The 23864-nt window shown below is 39.8% G+C and overlaps 2 protein-coding genes across 3 annotated transcripts in view; one reads left to right on the top strand and one right to left on the bottom strand.

The window, feature by feature from the left end:
- The window catches only part of LOC114666580 (zona pellucida sperm-binding protein 3-like), a 515374-nt gene that overhangs the window by 173580 nt on the left and 317930 nt on the right, over positions 1-23864 (top strand). The gene's annotated exons all lie outside the window — the stretch shown is intronic.
- The window catches only part of LOC114666712 (zinc finger protein 70-like), a 28557-nt gene continuing 7088 nt past the window's right edge, over positions 2396-23864 (bottom strand). The window contains exons 2-3 of one of the 2 annotated variants that reach the window (XM_051927090.1): positions 17157-18229; positions 2396-4065 (exon numbers count right to left, since the gene is read on the bottom strand). In XM_051927090.1, the coding sequence (XP_051783050.1) occupies positions 3347-4065; positions 17157-17529 (1092 nt within the window). In that variant the 5' untranslated portion in view covers positions 17530-18229 and the 3' untranslated portion in view covers positions 2396-3346. Of the gene's footprint in view, positions 4066-17156; positions 18298-23864 lie in introns of those variants that run through there. The other variant, XM_028821677.2, reaches the window with a different exon arrangement.

Below are 23864 nucleotides of genomic sequence, written 5' to 3'. Positions count from 1 at the left end.
CGCTGTGCAAGAAAGGACAGAGCCGGTTATACTACCTTAGAAGGCTGGCGTCCTTCAACATCTGCAATAAGATGCTGCAGATGTTCTATCAGACAGTTGTGGCGAGCACCCTCTTCTACGCAGTGGTGTGCTGGGGAGGCAGCATTAAGAGGAAAGATGCCTCACGCCTGGACAAACTGGTGAGGAAGGCAGGCTCTATTGTAGGCATGGAGCTGGACAGCTTGACATCTGTGGCAGAGCGAAGGGCGCTTAGCAGGCTCCTGTCAATTATGGAGAATCCACTGCATCCACTTAATAGTATCATCTCCAGACAGAAGAGCAGCTTCAGCGACAGACTGCTGTCACTGTCCTGCTCCACAGACAGATTGAGGAGATCGTTCCTCCTCCACACTATGCGACTCTTCAATTCCACCCGTGGGGGTAAATGTTAACATTATTCAAAGTTTTTGTCTGTTTTTACCTGCATTTTTATTACTCTTTAAATTTAATATTGTTTATTGTATCAGTATGCTGCTGCTGGAGTATGTGAATTTCCCTTTGGGATTAATAAAGTATCTATATATATATAAATATAAATAATATAGCACACTGTAACATGGCGTAAGCACAAAAGCAGGAATGTGCGTACGCACAGAAAAATCCAGATGTAGGAATCTGTATGTACGCAAAGTTCCACGTTCTTCCACTACATAAATCCCGATCAGCGTGAAAAGTAACGCACGTGCACGCGCCTTCTGTCCCGCCCCAACTCCTCCCAGAATTACGCCTCTTTGAATATGCAAATCAATATAAATAGCTTTCTGAGAAAAGACAATGGGAAAAGCACGGGGGAAAATAGAAGAATTTCAGCAAATGCCAAGTGGAGGCAAAGGAAAAATGTACTATTTGTTGGTTTAAACAGTGGTATAATCAACAAAAGCAAGTTGATCGAGTGACAGAGTGTCGGAGAAACTCGAAACCTCAAATTGACAAAGTCGCACAGTGCCCGAAATAAAAAAGAAGTCACATATCAAAGTCGCCGTGAAAAGGCGAGTCATAGCGGACTGTCTGAGTGTCATATGAAAGCTTATTAGGGTACAGACAAAAAAAATAGGCACACAGTGGGGAAAAAGCACGAAATGTCAACTTTAATCTGGAAATTTCCACTTTAATCACGTAGTTTATTTTGCCATTAAAGTAGAACATCATAAACTCCATCTTAAATTCGTTTAATTTACTAGTTTCTCAAATCCCATTGTAACTAAAGTAGCACATTAAATGCTTTGTTCTGTATTTGATCTTCTATGTGCTCTATGTGTGTGAATCACTACCTGCTTCTTAAACGGGCTTTCTCTTTCTCCAACAGGACACAGAATCCATTACATTCGTGATATTACAGTTCTCTGAATAATTAAAATACTGAGATGTATACGTGATATCTTTTTCATGATGATAGGAATGAAAGCATGTTCTTAAACATGGGAACACGGTGGTGCAGTGATTGTTAATGTCTTACGCAAGAGGCTTGCTGCGCCATGCACGACCTTCGATGAAATAATTTATTACAGAAGTACTGTCTCTCTCAAACGTACTAACCTCCAATTCCTGTCCTTACTTTTCTTTCTCCAAATACCCAATCGCCACACAATCAGCTCTGTAATAGATGTTAAGCCATCTGTAAGCTTAGAACGCCGATTCTTCAAAACTTTTAAGGAACATTGAAATATCTTCATAGTACATGTTTAATTATTCTATCCGTCTATCCTTCCAGTGTCGCATCAGCACCAGCAAGAATACAACGCAATGCAGGAACAATCCATGAACTAGCTAGCGCTGCGGCACCGTGTCCTCACATGTTTAATTATTAACAATACAGATTATTTAAATGAAGTTAAAGTTTTATCTGTATAATATAATCAACATATTTTGCTGCATTTCATCTTAAAAATGATATTGTCATATGTAAATACACGCTTTATAAAGTGACGCAGGTTGTGCAATATTATAACTGTAGTGCAAGTTTACAGGGAGGTGATTGTACTCATAAGTCCAAACAGTTCTACAAGGAGCACTTGATGGACTGATTGAGTGCGTTTAGAGTTCTTAGGATGAAACCACGAAGTCCGTACAGGAAAGTCTCTGAAACGTTTTGCTGTGGCTCTGGCAGCGTCTGCTTCATGCTGTATACCGATAATTCTCTTTCCGATCAGCTGCTGCTGTGATTCCCCACTCAGATACAGTGATATAAATACTGCGAGTGGTGCAGTGAGAGTAATATGGAAAAAGATGATCTGCTGTGGCAACCCTTAACGGGAGCAGCTGAAAGAAGAAGAAGATGCAGTGAGAGGAACAACGCTAAAGCAGTTATGGTATTTGGAATACCATGGCTATTCCCTGGACCATTATATTGCTGCCGGTTAATTACAATCAGATGCATTACACTAATAAACAATATGCAGTTAGTTTCAGTGTATTTATAAAGCCGCATCAGGAATGTGGAGCTAAGAAAGAAAGGGTAACCACACAGGAACAGTAGCACTGCTTTGCCGCTGGGTGCTGCCAGTCTGCAAAACCGAGCAGAGAAATTGCGTACGCCAGGGTATGAGGTACCATGGAAATGTACGTGGCTTTACACCAAGTTTAGGTTTTATATATCGTGATTTGAGTGTGGAAACATTCGTATGCAACATTTCTGTGCATTCGCACCGTTTATACATGAGGCCTCAGGACCGACATTGCCCACCCCTGCAGTAGAGTATCCAGATAATTGGTACACTAATAAAGGGATTATTTTCATAGTTAATCCATGCCACTCTCAGATTGCTGTCTTTGTACAATTCCATGATTACTTTAACAGCAGTTTATCTTTTCTGTTGTGTAAATCTTTATTGTTCCGTTTTTGTAATTTTTATGTAGGTGATTAGAAGTTCATTCAGAGTCCACTGCTGTAAAGAGCTTATAGCTGGTGGAGAGGCAGGTTATGAGATGGTAGTTTTTCCTTCTCTCCTTTATGGTTTCTTATGTAGATAAGAAGCCCACTGTTACAGGAGAACTGTTGCCACATTTGGATCCTCAACATGGCTTCGATTCAGTCTTGTATGAGACAGAAGGTGGCCATTAGTTAAGATTCATTCACCACATTCAGAAAAGCAATAGGGCTTCTTTTAGAGATTTATTTCTCAATAATGGTTTAACTTGGTTACTTTTCAGGGCAAGGATGAACTTCTCCCAAGTGTAAAATTCTTGTCTGCGTCAGATGATTAGCGCTAGTAGAGAGTTTGCCACATTCACAACACCCATGTTGCTCCTCATGGTTTAATTTCTCACTAGTGGTTTCGTTTGCTTACTTTCAGGACAGGAGTGAACCTCACTCTCGAGTCCTGACATGTGCTTGTTTTTCTGAAGTGATTTTTCCAGAGTGCAATCTTCTGTGGGTCTTAAGATTGCCTAATTGTGAGAATTCTTTGCCGCACTCGGAGCACTTATATGGCTTCTCACCTGTGTGAATTCTACAGTGAACACGAAGATTGCATATTAGTGAGAATTCTTTGCCACAGTCCGAGCAGGAATATGGCTTTTCTCCGGTATGAATTCTTGCATGTTTTCGAAGATTGCTACTACTACAGAATCGTTTTCCACATTCAAAACAGCCATATGGTTTTTCTCCAGTGTGAGTTCTTTTGTGGTCCTGAAGGTGGCTACTTTTGGAGAATCTCTTTCCACATTCAGAACAGCAATATGGCTTCTCTCCCGTGTGGATTCTGTTGTGTCTCCGGAGACTTGTACTATTATATAATGCTTTTCCACATTCAGAACAGCAGTAGGACTTCTTCTTTGCAGGATTACTCTTTTGTTTGGTTTTAGATTTTGGGATAATTGCTTTACTGTGCTCCTGGGAAGCATGCAAAGCCTTAGAATTGGCATTACGGACCAGCTGTTGAGTGCTGATTGCATCTCTAGTTTGTAATTTCACAACAGGCAGAGTTCCAAGTTTTCCTCCTTTCACGTTTTCATCTTGCAGTGGTGTACAGTGAAGAGATGGCTGACGAAATGAAGCTGGAGACGCTGGGGCACTTTCTTGTAAATCTGCACAAAAACAGAATTGCACAATTTCATGTAAGTATAAGAAGTTCAGAAAGAATCGCGAAGCAGGAATTGTTTAGTGCCCAGTAGGTTTTTCTATTAATATAAAACTAACTCACAACAATGACATATCCCCCAGTATATTCATTTTATTAGTGAAAGATTTTTTTCTTCTGGTTTGAAAAAAGGAAAAATGGTTTGACTGATGTGAAAAGACAAGCTTGAAATATTAAGTTACTAAAAAGTAGAAAGATAAAAGGGAAAAAAATATCTTAGTTAAGGGTGGGTGACATGGCCTTAAAATTTTAACACAATATTTGAGGACATTTTTACAACGATAATATATAAACACTCAGTTATAATATTACTTCCAAATGTTTTATTATAAATTCCAACCAACAGTAAACTACCATATTGTGCAAATTTGAAGTAAATATGTTTTAAATAAGAAAAAAAAAAAAAGAAGAAAAAGGTCAAATGTTCAACAAAAACAATACAGTTAAAGTGTTCAGTGTAAATGTACAGGAACAGATGGCCTGCTAGTAGTATGGGGCCAAGCCACGAACCAACTGCTGAGCCACCAGCCCCTTCTAAATCTGGAGCACCTCGCACACACTATCTTATGTTTCCATGATTGATTAAACAAACCCCCATCTTGTGTCCACAACCCTCCATATAAAGACGACTGAGTTTTCTCAAACCGCATCCACATAAACAGGGAGACGCCATTTTGGTCCTGCAGGGGGAAATGCACACCTCAAACAAAACCCAAAGCATTAACAAACATCATCGATCACCAACTAACATAACTGAACAATCACATCTAAAATAATCCATCCATTATAAATCCATTATTTAACAAACATGATTCCCCTGTGGCTGTCTTGCTGGATTCACAGCCATCCGCGACTGCAGTAGGCCTCACTGTCAACGTTAAAACAATGGCTGGTGAACATGGAATAATCAACGTGAAGTCCGTGGTGGAAACTAATGGCAGAAAGTCAGAAAATTAAGAAACAACCTGTCGCCAAGTCCAAAACCTTTTTAAATATTTCCTTTTCCACTGTAAGCTGTCTGACAATTATTTATTGCCACTAACACTAATAATTACAGTGCATTTTGCTCATCTCTGTCAGCTTATACTGTGCTGCGTTGGCATCATGGCGAGACTATAGCGTCACACCTTTAATCTCTAGGGTAAAAGTAAAAAGTAAGCTGACACACAAAGTAAACCCCCCAATACCGCCAGGAACAATCACTCCACTTTAGAAATACTCCGAGGCAATAGGCGAGATCATTCTGGCCGTGTTTCACTATCGACAATCACATGACTTCATCAACCCAATACCCTCAGTCAGAGTAAATGGAAAGCATCAAATGAAGTAGAACATACTGGGGACAGAATCTGGGAGAGTCTAAGAGATCAATTAGATTTTGATTATTAGAATTGTTTTATTTCATATATATATATATATATATATATATATATATATATATATATATATATATATATTCTCGCAACTGAATAGAGGGCATTGTGGCGGATGTTAGCAGACTTGCTGGCCAACCACAAGCGTTACCTGGCAGGTAACCACCCATATAATCAGATTGTGATTCAGACTAAGAATGCCATGAATGTAACTACCCCGATCTACATACTATCAAATAAACGAACCACATGCCGTAGCGCAACGTTAGGGGCTTCGCCTCTGGTGCTGACGTTCGAGGTTCGATTCCTGAGAGGGGATGCAGTGAGTGTGTATGCCTGATGAGCCCAGAATTAGGGCGAAACACGTGTCACGTACTCTTTGCATTATTTGACAGTAAAACGATTTCAACCATATATATATGTATGTATGTATGTATTTATACATATACATACTCACACACTGAAAATGCCCTGGCTCAGATGGACTGGCACCTTGACTGGGATGAGGGGTGAATCCTGGCCCAGCTGGGAGGCCATAATGGATGCACATTCATTATACATGAAGTCCTAACTTGGCTGCTGTGGTATCCCAGACAGGGTGAGAGAATAACAAACAGGTTTGATCTCCTCTGGTTGGAGTGGCGGGCTCTTTGCTTGCGAGCGTTGAGAACCAATGATTGTAGAGCACACAGTACAATTTGTAGAATGTAGTGATGAGGAATAAGGAACACACATGACTTGAACCTCACAAATAGGAGAGATGCTTGTCTGTCTGATGTCTCATGTTTTATGTACTAAAACAGAATGGAAAAAAAAAGAAAGGACATAAACTACAACTGAATGCATTACAGCTATAAAATCTTTGCATCATAGCTGGCTCAGTCAGGCTGCATGGGGGCTGTGGACCTCGCAAACAGAAGAGAAGCTTGTCTGTTTGACGTTTCATATTTTACGTACCATAAAAGAATGGGAAAAAGAAATAATGGCAAAAACTGCTCCTGAAACCGCTGCAGCTGTTAAATACTTTGCTATTACTTTAGTTCTTTCGGTCATGTAATTTGACGGTGCAGCGACAAGATCAGCAGCTGTGATCACCATTTCTGACATACCTCACATCAAAGTCATATAATGTGAAATCGGCTTTACTTTTATCACTAGTATGCATCAATGTGTCCTTATGGGACTCCAAACCCCAGTGTGCTCAAGTCTTTTAAGTGCAAATTCAACAGGGACTGAATGACACTTGCTGACCTCTTATGTTTCTTATATAAGGACAGTCTGTCACTAAGCTTTTTACTTCTTCAACATACAGGGCCCTCCAGTAAATGCTTCCAAAGTCATTCTCACACATTCCCAACCCATACTGCTGAGGCAACACAGGAGTTTCTCAAAGCTAAAAAGTGGAAAATTCTTGAATGGCCAAGTCAGTCACCCAATTGAAATCAAATTAAAGCATGCCATCCATATTCTGAAAAACTTAAAGGGACAAGCCCCCCAAAAAACAGGAGCAGGAGCTGAAGATGGCTGCATTAGAGGCTTGGCAGAGCATCACCAGAGAAGGTCCTCAGCACCTGGTGATGTCTGTGAATCACAGACTTCAAGCAGTCATTGCATGCACGGGATATGAGACAAAAAACTAAATATGACAATGGCTTTCATAGACCTACCTTTGTTGTGTACCCAACATTATGGTGCTTATAAATAATAAGTAATAATGATATTATTAGGTCAGTAGAGCTGCTTGCTCTTGAACATGTTATAGCAAACAACAGGTTTATTTTTATGTACAGTCAAAGTAAAAAGTATGTGAACCTTTTGGAATGATCTGGTTTACTGCATGAATTGGTCATAAAAGGTGATGTGATCTTCTTCTAAGTCACAGGTACTGATATACACAATGAGCTTAAGCCAATGACACACAATAATTCTACTCTTTCATGTCTTTATTTTACAAACACATTCAATGTTCACAGTGGTTGTGGAAAAAGTAAGTGAACCTTGGGATTTAATAACTGGTTGACCCTCCTTTGGCAGCAATGACCTCAACCAGGCGCTTCCTGTAACTGCAGATCAGACCTGCACATTGTGCTGGGGGGAGAATGTAGACCCATTCTTCCCTGCAGAACAGCCTTAACTCTTCCATATTCTTTGGTTGTCTTGGCATGGCTCTCTTCAAGTCATTCCACAGCATCTCAATAGGATTGAGATCTGGGCTCTGACTGGGCCACTCCAAAAGGTGGAGTGTGTTCTTCTGAAGCCATTGTGCTGTGGATTTGCTTCGATGTTTGGGGTCATTGTTCTGTTGCATCACCCAGCCTCTTCTTAGCTCAAGTTGACGGATGGACACCCTCACATTATCCTGGAGAATTTGTTGATAAAACTTGTGAATTCATTTTCCCCTCAATGATGGCAAGCTGTCCAGGCCCTGATGCAGCAAATCAGGCCCAAATCATGATGTTCCCTCCACCATACTTTACTGTAGGGATGATGTTTTGATGTTGATATGCAGTGCCCTTTTTATGCCAAATGAAGTTCTGCTTGTTCCTCCCAGTGGCTTCATTGCTCCACAAAACATTTTCCCAGTACCGTTGTGGAGTGTCCAAGTGCTCTTTTGCAAACTTCAGGAGTTCAGCAATGTTCTTTTTGATAGCAGTGGCTTCCTTCTTGGTGTCCTGCCATAGACTCCTTTCTCGTTCAATGTTTTGCGTATAGTTGACTCATGAACAGAGATGTTAGCCAGTTCAAATGACTTCAGGTTCTTTGTTGTCACTCTAAGGGTTCTTCTGTACCTCATTGCTGACTTTGCGTTGTGCTCTTGGGGTCATCTTGGCTGGACGCCCACTTCTAGGCAGAGTAGCCACAATACCAGATTATCTCCATTTATAGACAACTTGCCTAACAGCAGACTGATGAATATCTCAGATCTTTGAGATGACTTTGTAACCCTTTCCAGCCTTACGTAGATTAACAATTCTCCATCGTAGCTCTTCAGACAGCTCTATTGTGCGAGGCGTGATTCCCATCTGGATATGCTTCTTGTCAAAAGCTCAAACTCAAACTTTATAGTCATTCCAGGCCACACATCTGAACTCGGACTCCAGGTATGCTAAACTCGGACTGCAATGAGCTTTTTAAAAAGTCATTAGCTTAGGGTTCACTTACTTTTTCCAACCTTCAGTTTCACAGTTTGAATGATTTATTCAATATGGTCAAATATTCTCTGAAAATCTATGTATGTTTAGCTATAGGAGACTGTTTGTTCATTATTGTGAATGACATGAAGATATGACCATGTTTTATAGGGGAATTAGACATAAATATAGAGAATTCCTAGGGGTTCACATACTTTTTACTTTAACTATATTTGGTTTTTTTTGGCTAGAAATCCTAGTCTTTTAAGTATGGCATGCACTGCAGCAGAATGTTATTGCTTGTGCTGAAATCACTATGGGGAAGAACTCAGAAACGTGGCTAGGTGTCAACCTGTTAAGGATGATTTGTGAATCTTCTACTTAGGTTGTAGCCTAAAATAGTTAATGTAAGTAGTGATGCTCTGCTTGATCGTCCAGCAATCAAAATTGAATGATTTTCACTACAAAAGACTATCAGTGTTTAGTACACACACTAGGAAGTGTGGTAAAAAAATTGTAAAAACAGTCTCATGTGGCTCTTTAGATGGAAGACCTTAACAAAAAAATAAATAAAATAAAATAACTTGCCATACAGCTGAGTGCAAAATATTCAATTACTACCTATCATTTTGTCATCCATCCCTCCCTAAGAGGTATTTTCATTTACTTTTGCCAAAGACTTAAGCCAAATTGCTGTTTTGTTTAAATACATTGCTTTATAAGTAGTTTGCCTAAATTTAAAACCAGGGCACATTACATCACTTCTAGGTGGAGGGTATGTCAAACTTGACAACTACGGTTGCAGATCTTGTCATCTGAGGATATCAGATTACACAACACCATGATGACTTTCCAACAGTTTCACATTTCTTATATACTCTACAATGCTCAAAAAATGAAAGGAACACATCAGATCTCAATGGGGAAAAAATCCTGCTGGTTATCTCTACTGATATGGACTGGGTAATGTGTTAGGAACGAAAAGGATGCCACATTGTTTGATGGAAATGAAAATTATCAACCTACAGAGATGCGGCAGGCAGGCAAGTCCAGTTTGGTGAAATTTCATTGCAGCAACTCTAGATCATACTCAGTAGTTTGTATGGTCCCCACATACTTGTATGCATGCCTGACAATGTCCTAATGAGATGACGGATGGTGTACTGGGGGATATCCTCCCAGATATGGATCAGGGCATCACTGAGCTCCTGGACGGTCTGAGATGCAACCTATTATTTTAACATGGCCTTCTCATAACTTCACTGTAATTTAATCCTGATACTCTGTATATCCAATTCATTATGATAACTATTCATGGTGGCTCTAAATTCTGTACTAACCCCTACTCTCTCTTCCATTTCCGGTGTCCTTTTGGTGGTCTACTCAAAGCACCGTGATGTTCCAACAGTGATGGATTAAAAGCCAGAAGTCTGCATGACCATCATCATCAAGTCCTTACGTGAGAACCCTAACTACAAAGAGGACTATTTCATTTATGTTAGGTAGAATGCCCAGAGGGGACTGGGCGGTCTCGTGGCCTGGAACCCCTGCAGATTTTATTTTTTTCTCCAGCCGTCTGGAGTTTTTTTTTTTGTTTGTTTTTTCTGTCCTCCCTAGGCCATCGGACGTTACTCTTTTTCTATGTTAACTAATGTTGTCTTATTTTAATTTCTTATTTTGTCTTTTATTTTTCTTTTCTTTTCTTCATTATGTAAAGCACTTTGAGCTACTTTTTTGTATGAAAATGTGCTATGTGTTGTCAGATGGACTGAAACATAATGTCACACTCAGAGGTGTTCTATTGGAGTGAGGTCAGCCGAGTGAGCGTGGGGGCCAGTCAATGGTATTAATTCCTTCATCCTCCAGGAACTGCCGGCATACTCTCGCCACATGAGGCCAGGCATTGTTGTGCACCAGGAGGAACCCAGGACCCACTGCACCAGCAAAGGGTCTGAGAATGGGTATACCTAATGGCAGTCAAGGTGCTGTTGTCTAGCCTGTAGAGGTCTGTGCCTCTGTCCCTCCATGGACATGCCTCCCCACACCATCACTGACCCACCACCAAACCGGTCATGCTGAACGATGTTACAGGCAGCATAACGTTCTCCATGGCTTCTCCAGACCCTTTCACATCTGTCACACGTGCTCAGGGTGAACCTGCTCTCAACTGTTAAACGCACAGGGCGCCAGTGTTGGACCTGCCAATTCTGGCATTCTATGGCAAACGGCAATCGAGCTCCACGGTTCAGGCAGTGAGCACAGGGCACACTAGAGGACATCGGGCCCTCAGGCCACCCTCATGAAGTCTGTTTCTGTATGTTCGGTCAGAGACATTCACACCAGTGGCCAGCCTGCTGGAGGTCATTTTGTAGGCTCTGGCAGTGCTCATCCTGTTCCTCTTTGCCCAAAGGAGCAGATACCAGTGGGTCCTGCTGATGGGTTAAGGACCTTCTACGAGGGGCCCTGTCCAGCTCTTCTGGAGTAACTGCCTGTCTCCTGGAATCTCCTTCATGCCCTTGAGACTGTGCTGGGAGACACAGCAAACCTTCTGACAATGGCACATATTGATGTGCCTGCCATCCTGGAGAAGTTGGACTACCTGTACACGCTCTGTGGGGTCCAGGTATCACCTCACACTACCAGTAGTGACACTGACCGTAACCAAATGTAAAATGAGTGAAAAAACAGATGAGGAGGGAAAAATGTCAGTGACCTCCCTCCACCTGTTAAAACCATTCATTCCTGTTTTGGGGGTCGTCTCATTGTTGCCCCTCTAGTGCAACAAAGCAGCTGAAACTGATGAACAAGCCTCTCTGCTACTTAACTAAGCAGATCAATAGCCAAGAAGTTTCAGTGACTTGATGCAATACTCGGATTAAAAAGTGATCCTTTAGTTTAGTTGAGCAGTATACTGTGTATATATATATATATATATGTGTGTGTGTGTGCGCACCACAGCCATGTTCCTTATACCTCATAGCTGAATTACACAGCATTGTACTTCTGTCTGAGCTCTCACTGCTTCTCAGCAGTCGCACACAAGTCCACCGCGGTGACTTAAGACAAAAATCAGGGTGAGTTGCTGACTGATTGAGATTTCCAGCAACTCTGACCAGACCAAGGTTATTATAGTTAACGAAAACTAAAATCAAAACTGAAACTATTATTGAAAAAATATTTTATTTCAGTTTACGAAAATGATTAACAAATCCGAAATAAAAAACTAAAACTAAACAAAACTATTAAAGTTTCTGGAAAGACTAACTGAAATAAAATAATAATTTACTCAAATATTTTTAGTTTTCGTTTTGGAATGAATATTCTTGCCGTTAGTCTTTAACCCTTGTAAGTTTTAACTCTAAAACAGAAAGTCATCCACCACAAGCCGCCCGCATATATTCATCCAGTGAGCTGGTGACAGAGGGCAGCTGTTCACACAGCATTTGTGGGGACAAAGCAAGCTGAGTGCGGGTGCATAAAGCGTGTGAAATAGAAAGCGATTTGCATGCTGCCTTTCTTTGCGCTTGTTGTATATCAAGATGTAATTCAAACGGCTGAAATCAGAATATGCTGGTCAACAAAACGTTTACCATATGGACAGAAAAATCACGAGTGAGTAACGTTTCAGTTTATTTCCCAGGTGTCTGCTTTTTGTTGACAGCAATTCATCACCTGTCACTTCTCACAGGAGAAATAGTTTTTACTTTCTCATATTCTTTCTCATGGGTGGATGGATGGATGGATATACGAAGTATAGAGAAACTATAGTAATCATGAAAAAATTCGACCTCGATATTTTGATGAATCTTGACATTATAGACTAACCAGTGTCCAACAATATTGTTTTTTGTAATTGTGTGTGTGTATATAAACACAATAACTCAAAAACGCAACTAGATAGATGGATGAAATTCGGCATGTGGTTGTTACACCACAATTGTAGATCTGTGTTAACTTTTGGGCCAAATCCATCACCCGAAAGTGGTACTTTACCTGAACACATACTCGATTTTTTATTTTAAATTTTTTTCAGCTGCAGAGTCCGATTTATTCAACTTTACTTTTATAATAATTGTTCAATATATCATTAACTGGATTTGTTGGTGATGGTTCCTTAATGTACATAATATAAAAATATAATCATTGTCTTGCGATGTACTCCTCAAATATCCATGCCCATATCTGAGTATACAAGAAAGTCTAGGGGAGACCACTTCCGGTTTTTGACAATAAAACAGCACTGATCGAGAGACTGACTAGGTCACCATACAAGATCAGCATATTGTTGCTGACCAATCACTTTTGCTTTAAAAACATCGTTTAACAACGAAACGATACAAACAAATGTAGAGAGTCTGACAAGTGATGAAAAACTAAACATACTAATGGGTTTTTGTATTTGTTCCATATTTATTAATTTATCTTTTGTAGTTCATATTCACAACTCAAAATACCTGATATTGTGAAAGTAATCCATTAGCAGAATTATATTTTAAAATATTTGTCTCCCTTTTGTCAATGTTTTTCTCTCTCTCTCAAAATAGATAGTTGAAATAATAAACAATTCTTTTTGTTCTTAACATCAGCCTTATCATACATATTGCACATCATTTCCTGCCTTGCATCCAAACCTGCTGCGGTAGACTCCAGTTTTCCTGCAATCCTACTCTGGGTAAACAGGTATAGGTAATGTATATGTTGTTCTTAATTTCAGACGCTGTCTCTGATGTTTTATGCCTGTCCGTACTTCTATTACCTGCTCTTGCTCTGCTCATTATGGGTTTACTGTCCTTTATGGTGGTCTATTCAAGTCTCACTGCCCCTAACCTTGACACTACATGCTTGTTGTTCTTTGTTTTCCTCAATACAGCTAGGTGGGGTCTGCACACTCATTCAAGTCTAAGAGCCCTGTTCTTCCTAAGCCCCTGTGATTTTCATGAGAAAATATTTTTTAAATTATAAAATTGTGTAAAATTGTTCATATTCAGTGTCTAGTTTTGATTATGCTTGTTTTTATCAAACAAAAACAAAACCAGATAGTGGAAGCTTACTACACTAGATGGTTTACTAACATTAAACTCAAATCCAAATCTGTTACAGTTGTACAGTTCTGTCCGATTGTGACACAAAACTAACTCCGTAGGCACTCCATGCCCTAATTACTAAAACTAATTATATATATATATATATATAAATAAAATAGAAATGTCATTGTGAAATAAAAACTAAACTAAAACTAAAAATACATGATGAAGGAAAACTAAAACTAAACTGAATTTCCAAGTAAGGTCAGAAAAGATATAGAAATAAAAACTAATATAAAAAGGCAAAACTATAATAACCTTGGTCCAGACTACATGAGTGCCGGTCATAGGACTGTGCTGCCTACTTCCTCAAATCACCAAAGTTATGTAAGTGAGGTCTGCAACTGAAAATGAATGGAAAAAGTTGTGTAATGTTAAACGGACCTATGAAGAAACATCAGAAATGAAAGATACCATCTCTTGAAGTGCACCACCAGAGTTATTTGGAGAAGATGTCTCGCAAATGTAGTAAAAAGCTACTATTTTTTTTTTTAAATCATAGATAGATAGATAGATAAACTTTATTAAATTCAAGGAGAAATTCACATACTCCAGCAGCAGCATACTGATAAAGAACAATATTAAATTAAACAGTGATAACAATGCCGATAACAATGCAGGTATACTGTCAGACAATAACTTTGAATAAAGTAAATGTTTACCCCCCCCGGGTGGAATTGAAGAGTCGCATAATGTGGGTGAGGAACGATCTCCTCAGTCTGTTAGTGGAGCAGGACAGTGACAGCAGTCTGCCGCTGAAGCTGCTTCTCTGTCTGGAGATGATCCTGTTTAGTGGATGCAGTGGATTCTCTATAATTGAAAGGAGCCTGCTGAGCGCCCATCGCTCTGCCACAGATGTCAAACGGTCCAACTCCATGCCTACAATAGAGCCTGCCTTCCTCACCAGTTTGTCCAGGTGTGAGGCGTCCCTCTTCTTTATGCTGCTTCCCCAGCACATCACCGCATAGAAGAGGGCACTCGCCACAACCGTCTGATAGAACATCTGCAGCATCTTATTGCAGATATTGAAGGACGCCAGCCTTCTAAGGAAGTATAGTTTCTATACTTTATATATTTATACTATACTATATATATATATATATTATATATATATATATTCTAAACATAAATCACAAATGTCTTCTTGCTGCTTGTAGTTTTCTCAAAGCAATTTTGCAGCACATAACTTGCTCTAATGACTTAAGTAAACCTCAGACTTTACGGCTTGAAATTTGTGTCATTGTTCAAATACCCATTTTAAGACAATATGAATTCAATGTAAGCTAAATATGATAATGTTAATAATTTTCTAAAAAATGTTAAATTATATTTATTCACTGCCATTTAATGCCTTGTTTCCATACATGTCAATCTTAAAGCATAAGTTCAGTATTTTTCAAGTAGCAGTTATTTCTTCACAAACATTGCATATATTAATTTGCCACTTGAAATTTGTTCTAAAGTGAATCCTTTTTATGGATGATTATTTTATTTCAGAGTCCCAAACAAAAAGGTGACTTTTGCCAGCCTTTTTCATCTCAGTAGTAAGGGATATCTGTTCAAGAAAAAATAAACAAACCAACTAACACAACAGTCACAAACCAAAGTGAATGCAGTTCACGACAGCAGGACGCTGGAGCCCATCTGGGTGTACTGTATCTGGTGTAAGACAGTATGCAGCCCTAGCCTGGGAGACAGTCTAGCGCAGGTCAAGGAAAGAATATCAATGAATACATTTTTCAGGAAAATTGTAAATTTAAACATGTCTTAAACATGTTTGTTTTTTTTCTGGTTGGTTAGTTATAGGCCTGAGACAGAAGCAAATGTTTGCTCATTAAGGCAACGCATTAGCCATCAGTTACTTGTGCAGAGAGTTAATAATAATAATAATAATAGTTAAAGGAATACAACCTTATGTCACTTAAGATAATTTCTGCCACCCTTTTTGGAGGATTATGGGTTCAAACAGTAAGATACACTATATGGACAAAAGTTATTGGGACGCCTGATCATTACACCAACAGCGACTTTAATGACATTGCATTCAAATACATAGACTATAACAATGGAGTTGATCCCCCTTTTGCAGCAATAACAGCTTCAGCTCTTCTTGAAAGGCTTTCCACAAGATTTTGGGGTGTTTCTGTGGGAAATTTGTGCCCATTCATTCTGTAGAGCATTTATAAGGTCAGGCATTGTTGGATGAGAAGGCCTGGCTCACAATCTCCTTTCCAGTTCATCTCAAAGGTGTTCGATGAGGTTGTGGTCAGGGCTCTGTGCAGGCCAGTCAAGTTCTTCCACACCAAACTCATCCACACATGTCTTTATGGACTTGGCCTTTCAGTATTGTCATGCTGGAACAGTAAAGCGCCTTCCCCAAACTGTTTCCATAAAGCTGGAAGCATAGCATTGTCCAAAACGTCTTGGTATGCTTAATGCATTAAGAATGCCCATTGCTAGAAGTAAGGGGTCTAGCCCAATCCCTGAAAAATAGTCGTACACCATTATCCCTCCTCCACCACCAGACTTCACAGTTGGCACAATGCAGTCAGGCAGGTAACGTTCAAACCCAGGCTCGCCCATCTGACTTCCAAACAGAGAAGCGTGATTCGTCACTCCACAGAACACGTTTCCACTGCTCCACAGTCTAGTGGTCACTCCATCCGACGGTTGGCATTGGAATTGGAGATGTGAGGCTTGCATGCAGCTGCTCAGCCATAGAAACCCATTCCATGAAGTTTTTGTGCTTACATTAATGTCAGTGGAACTTTGAAACTCTTCAGCTATGGAATCAGCAGAGCGTTGGCAAGTGTTACACACCATGCACCTTAGTAGTCGTTGACCCAATCTATGACTTTACATGGTCTTTCGCTTCGAGTTGACGTTGTTCCTAAACACTTCACTACCACTTTAATACCACTTACAGCTGACTGTAGAATATGCATCAGGGATGAAATTTCACGAACCGTCTTATTGCAAAAGTGGCATCCTATCACAGTACCACGCTTGAAGTCACAGAGCTCTTCAGAACGACCCATTTTGTTTCACAAGTGTTTATAAATGGAGACTGCATGGCTAGGTGTCTGATTTTATACACCTATGGTGGGGGGTCTGATTGAAACTCCTCAATTCAATAATTACGAGGTGTGTCCCAATACTTTTGTCCATATAGTGCATTTCATTGTATATCCTTCATCTGCCACAACTTCCTTTGCCTACAATCAGACTGCATTCATGCCATAGTACTGATTAATGATGGTCTGTGGTCATTGTTAATAGTTTCAGAGAACCCTATTTTGCCAAAATCAATTACTTCATTTTAAAACTGGCAACCGTGTTATTAGGTGTTCATAACTTTTAGCTTTTCAGTTCTAAGTGTCTATGTTCAATGAAAAGAGAGGCAAGCTGTTTGTTCAGGTAAAGTTTAATGTAATTTATTTCAACTCTTACCTTCTTCAGAATGCATTGAACATGATGCTGTCTCACTATTCACCACGTTGTAATCCAAAGCTTCAGTCTTCACCTGGACAGCCTGACGTCTGCTTTCCAGTGTGCCTCTTCCAGTCACTTCCTCATCTGGACAGGCATGCTGAGCGACAGGCTCAGATTTAACATCTTCTTCCTTGACCCAGTTAATAATTTCATTTTTTTGCAAGTCAGTGGTAACAGAGGTTGGCTCCGACTCTTCTTTAATAACTACTGGCTCCCATTTACAGTCCTCTTCTTTCTTAATGCCATAAATCATCACCTGATGTTGGACTGAATCCCATTTACAGTCTTCTTCCTTTATGTCCACATTTCGTTTGTTCTCCATAGTAGACATGGAAAGGCAGCTCCTGTGTAGTGCAAGATTCTGCCCTTTTGTTGTGTTATGTGCACCTTAATATTAAAGCCTCCTTGACAGATGGCCTTCCCGCTACATCTTAATCCAACTCTCCAGCAGAAAAAGTGGGTTACCAGACAACGGCCAACTTGTCTAGCTAACAGCTAAAGGATAAGGCCCATGGAAAGTGACCTGGCAGGTTGGCTTTCAAATTTGTCTCACTGACCACTGAGATAAACTGAGGGTCTTACCTCAGGCACAACACTTATAGGCATATACAGAATCTCAGCTCATCAACAGCTGAGGTGAGCTTCAGCTTGATAACGCTCCATGTACAAAACACACCAGCCAATCACAGTGAACACAAGTTGTTTTCTTCACTGTGATTGGTAAACAATTATCTGTTGAGCTGCTTATTGGCACACTATGTCAATGCTGCTGCTCTTTTTCTGGTTCTTTCCATATGCTGTAAAGTTAAAACTCCACAGTGCAGGACAAGCCAAAATATTAACTGACAAGCAGCACAGCAAACTCTAAAGTGGCAAAGCCAGTGTGCACAGCAGTTTGCAAAGAACTTGTCATAACTCTTCTCTTCTGAGGTCAGCTTGACGTTTATATTCCATTTCTAGGAGCTCGTGGAGAGCTGGACACGTCCCTCCATTTTGTATATGTCATTGAAAATGACACCATCTCTCTTACTCTGTAGATGGAAAAAAGTAAAAGTATATTTAGAAATGCACCAAAAAAAGCACTAAGCACATTTGAGTCAGATTCTTCAGCCTGCTGCCCTTTAACCCGTTGACTCGACTTCACCCGTCGCTTTTTATAACAAGGAGAGCACAACTGCACTCAGTATTCCAGATTGGCCTCACAAGTGTGTGTTATGGACACACACATCATTCAGTTAATATTTTTAAACGCTTCTTTACATTTTCTAGTACTGCAGATAGTCCCCTTGACACCCAAGTCTTTCTCATAATGTGAACTTTAAAACGTCATATTCCACTGGCTATTTATATGTTATATATATAGAATTGTTTGTTAAAGTGCATACATTTAAACTTCACTTGTTATATATCAGTACACCTTTAAGGGTTTTACTGTCTGCAGGTTATCTGATAAGCATGAACTTCATTTGCAAATGGAACTCAGTCAGCAGTTACAAGTTTTCTTAATCAAGTCCTGTCAAAGTGTTGATTCCTGCCTGCACAAATCCATTCACTGTGCCCTCGGGCCCGACTCTTACAATTTGACAATCACGATGTACCACATGAGAGACTTTCTGAACATTGCAGTAATCACTGCACTCCTGTTCTGGAGTTCCAGATCTGCAGTTTTTTAAAGAATAGATGCTTGCATTTTAATTATTATTTCACTCAGACAAACAAGATGAACTGAATTTACACGACACTTGCAGGGCCAATTGACATCAAATCATCTTCTCTTCCTGAATCATGCCAGTAATCTATCACCCTAACACATCTGTTTTGGTGGTTTACAACATAAACTTTTCTCCTTCATTTCCACATTCATTTTTTTCTTTTTTGACTTAAGACCAGTAAATGGCTGTGTTGCCTTGGGCCATGTTGATTACTTCATGGCTTTCGAATGGAGATGTGTAAAAAGATCAAAATCTTTGAGAAACGACATCCATCATATGGACAGGCAGCCAATCAAATGTGTGTAATATCAAAGCCCTACTTGAAATTTTAACATAAATATGGCTTGTCCGAGGGACCAAAAAAAAAAGGAGATGGGGAAGGTGACGCTAGAAGAGGAGACCGAGACACGTAAATGTCAGCAAAAGCATCCTATGAATAACACCGATCATTAAATCAAAACCCATCCAGGCCAACATCTACACTTTGACATTGCTGATTTTCTGTAAGCTTTTTCTAAAGACTATAATCCAGACTCTTGTCATCAATTTTTTTTCTATCATACCTTGTTCTATTTGGTATTATTTGTTAAAACACCACTTTGCTTTTACATTTTCAATACTTTGTTGTTGATTCTACAGTGATTGAAATAATATTTGAAAACAGCATACAGAGTATTTCATATATATTTCTCTTCTGGTTCGTCCTGCTTCCACTTCAAAACCGGTCCCGCCCACACACAGCCGACACAGCATTTCTCGATTCCTATTCGTCGTCTTCCATGTCATGCACTATACTGGCCTGCTGAGCGTAATACATCCAACAAGTACTCGAGGTGCTGCCACAACAGTAAACTAGCTTTACCACCCTTGCGGGAGCCACTTGTGTCTTTACAACAGCTTCTTACACAGCAAACATCAGAAGCTAAAAATTATCGTGAACACATTCGAGAATATAACTCTTCTCTAGCGTTTGCTTCCATGGGTGCACAGATAACTCAACCTCCTGGCCACGGACTATACTGCTTTGAAATACACGGGCAAATTTATCACCAAATTTCTCCACTATACGCTAACACTTCTACCTCTCCAGGATATGGACAGTTGTATGTTTTTGACACAGCGCAAGATACTGAAGTACGCTTACAAAATAAACCAAACTCTGCATGCAGCGAAAATGTACTTCTCCAGCTAGATTCTATGCTCAGAACCATCAATCCCTTCGCTAAATCGTACACACACTTGCATGAAATCAGTCAGTCCAATCCAACAGCATCTGTATGATTGGTTTTCAAGGAAAACCCTAAGCAGGATTTACGACGATACAATGCCCTGACATGTCACACCGATGTTGCAGCAATTTTCGTCGGAGAACCACCTGCCAAAAGGGACATTTGCATCTATCCCATAGGCAACTCCTGTAAACAGATTTCCGTGCTTAATATGAATTGCGATCCTATGGTTTACCCACTTTTATTCCCCTACGGAATCATTGGCTGGCACAAAGATTTACAACATGTTCCCGATAAAAGAACCGCCAAGCAAATAAGGCTTACTCAATGCCAAATTTACACGTACAGATTAGCAATGAGAAATACATTTAGTATTTTGCACTCCAGCGGCAAACTATTCCAATAGTACGTCATAGATGTGTATGTTAAAACAGGGGGCGTGCGTCTCAACTATCTCGGATTACATCAACAAGATCTGCGCGTGGAACAATACAAAGGACTATCAAACGCACTGCAAGTAAACGCTGAAAATAACAACGTACGTGTAGGCAAAATTATCATATTACCGTCCACATTTCCAGGAAGTCCAAGATACATGCAACAAAACTATCAGGATGCCATGGCCATAGTATGCAAATTCAGAAAGCCCGATTTATTTATTACTTTCACGTGTAATCCTGCTTGGCCGAAAATTCTACATGCACTGTCGGATACCCAAAGACCGGAGCACAGACCTGATATTGTAGTACGAGTCTTTTGGATTAAGCTGCAGGAATTACTTAGAGACATTCTACAACAACATCTTTTTGGGGTTGTTATTGATTATATTTACATAATCGAATTTCAGAAGCATCAGTTGTACGTGGCTTTTTCTAGGGTTAGACCTTTTGACTCATTATCTGTCGTCTCCACTAAAACACCTATTCACAACTGCGTCTTTCAAGAAGTATTTATTTCTTCTTGATTTCTGAATTCCTTTCATACCGTTTTCCATTCCTATTCTTACACCGCCATATGGTATGGCGGGCGTCGGCTAGTATTAGAATATTAGAACACTCTAGAAGAGAACACGCCATTCAGCCCAACAAAGCTCGCCAGTCCTATCCACTTATTTTTTTCCAAAAAAACATCAAGTCGAGTTTTGAAAGTCCCCAACGTCTTACTGTCTACCACACTACTTGGTAGCTTAGCTTCAAGTGTCTATCGTTCTTTGTGTAAAGAAAAACTTCCTAATGTTTGTGCGAAATTTACCCTTAACAAGTTTCCAACTGTGTCCCCGTGTTCTTGATGAACTCATTTTAAAATAACAGTCTCAATCTACTGGACTAATTCCCTTCATAATTTTAAACACTTCAATCAGGTCACCTCTTAATCTTCTTTTGCTTAAACTGTAAAGGCTCAGCTCTTTTAATCTTTCCTCATAATTCATCCCCTGTAGCCCTGGAATCAGCCTAGTCGCTCTTCTCTGGACCTTTTCTAGTGCTGCTATGTCCTTTTTGGAGCCTGGAGACCAAAACTGCACCCAGTACACCAGATGAGGCCTCACCGGTGTGTTATAAAGCCTGAGCAGAACCTCCTGTGACTTGTACTCCACACATCAGGTTGCTATATAACCTGACATTCTGTTAGCCTTCTTAATGGCTTCTGAACACTGTTGGGAAGTCAATAACTTAGAGTCCACTATGACTCCTAAATCCTTCTCATAAGATGTACTCTTGATTTTCCAACCACCCATTGTGTATTCAAACCTCACATTTTTACTTCCTTTGTGTAATACTTTACATTTACTGTCATTAAATTTCATCTGCCACAAATCTGCCCAAGCCTATATGCTATCCAAGTACTTCTGTAATGGTATAACGGATTACAAATTATCTGCTAATCCACCTATCTTGGTATCATCTACAGATTTAACCAGCTTGTTACTTATATTCCTATCATTTATGTATATTAAAAATAGCAGCAGCTCCAGCACTGACCCCTGCTGGTCACCACTCTTAACATCGGCCAGTTCTGATGAGGTTCCTCTCACCATCACCCTCTGCTTCCTGTGACTGAGCCAATTCTGCACCCATCTAAAAACATCACCCTGAACTCCCACTTTTTAGTTTGATGCCCAAACTCTCATGTGGCACCTTATCAAATGAATGTCCAGATAAATATCATCTGCTCCACTTTAATCATATCCTATAGAATTCCAGCATGTTAGTAAAACACAACCTCCCTCTTCTGAACCCATGCTGCCTGTTCAGAATGACTTCTGTCCTTCCACAATCTTATCCTTAATAATTCCTACCATTATTTTTTTCTAGCTTACTGGCCTATAGTTGCTTGGATCTGCTCTGTCACCCTTTTTATATAATGGGATGAAATTTGCCATTTTCCAGTCCTTCGGAATCTCTCCAGTGCGCAGCGACTTCCTATAAATATGTGTCAAGGGTTTATATCTGTACTCGCTAGCCTCCTTAAGAACTCGAGGGTAAATATTATCTGGTCCTGGTGATTTATTTGATTTCAGCTCATTAAATCTGAGCAGCACTTCTCCCTCTACAATTCCCAAATCCCTCAGTACCTCCTTAGTAGTCCCTGTTACCTCTGGGAGGTTATTCACTTGCTCACTTGTGAAGACCCGAGAAAAATGTAAGTTTAGGGCATCCGCTATTTCACTGTCTGTATCTTTTAATTCCCATTTACTATTTCTGATGCACTTCACCTCCTCCTTGACTATTCTTTTACTACTACAATACTGAAAGAATCTCTTAGGGTCGTCATTCGCCTTATCTGCTGTATTCCTCTCCAACTGTCTGTTAGCCTCCCTGATATCCTTCTTAATGGTTGCCCTCATTTTCTCATACGCTCTACGATTCACTTTGCAGACATTCATCTTATATGCCTTATAAAGCAGTTTTTTCCTTTGCAACTTCTTTTTTAAATCTTTATTAATCCACTGTGGAGTTTTTTTTCGTTTCCTATTAATTCCAAATTTAGGTATGTATCTGTCCTGCATTACATGTAAAACATTTTTAAACCTGTTCCACTGCTCCTCGACTGTCTCCACGCTTAAAAGCTTATCCCAGTCTATCCTACTTAGACTTTGTCGCATCTGCTCAAAATTAGCCCTACCAAAGTTCAACTTAGCAATTTTAGTCTTTTCATCTGCACTCTTACAAAATACTCAGAATTGTATTACATTATGGTCACTTGACCCTAGTGGTTCAATCACCTCTACACCCTTAAATCTATCCTGATTATTACAAAATACTAAATCCAGACAGGCTTCACCCCGTGTTGGTGCTTTAACATGCTGTGTTAGAAAACAGTCACTGATTACTTCTAAAAACTCCTGCTCTTGTGCTCCTCCATCTGCAAGGTTATCCCAGTTAATATTTGGATAATTAAAGTCCCCCATGACTATAATATCTCCCTGTAAACTTGCCTTTTTGATATTACTAAAATGATGTGTGTTGAAATTACTGTCTGCATTGGGTGGTCTATAACACCCTCCTAAAATAAGACCCCTTTCCCTAATATTTTCCAGGCAAAGCCACATGTCCTCTCTAAGATGGGGCTCATCATCCAACTGAAGAGGACTTGCATCTAAATTTTGTTCGAGATAAACAGCAACCCCACCTCCTTTTCTGTTCTGTCTATCCTTCCTAAAAATGTGTATTCTTCTATGTTACACTCATCCCCATCTTTGTTATTTAGCCAGGTTTCCGTTATTG

The sequence above is a fragment of the Erpetoichthys calabaricus genome, chromosome 1 (genome assembly GCF_900747795.2).
Source record: "Erpetoichthys calabaricus chromosome 1, fErpCal1.3, whole genome shotgun sequence".
In the NCBI taxonomy this organism is placed as follows: domain Eukaryota; kingdom Metazoa; phylum Chordata; class Cladistia; order Polypteriformes; family Polypteridae; genus Erpetoichthys; species Erpetoichthys calabaricus.
The sequence above is the reverse complement of the archived record's forward strand: the minus strand, read 5'-3'. Positions and strand labels throughout refer to the sequence as shown.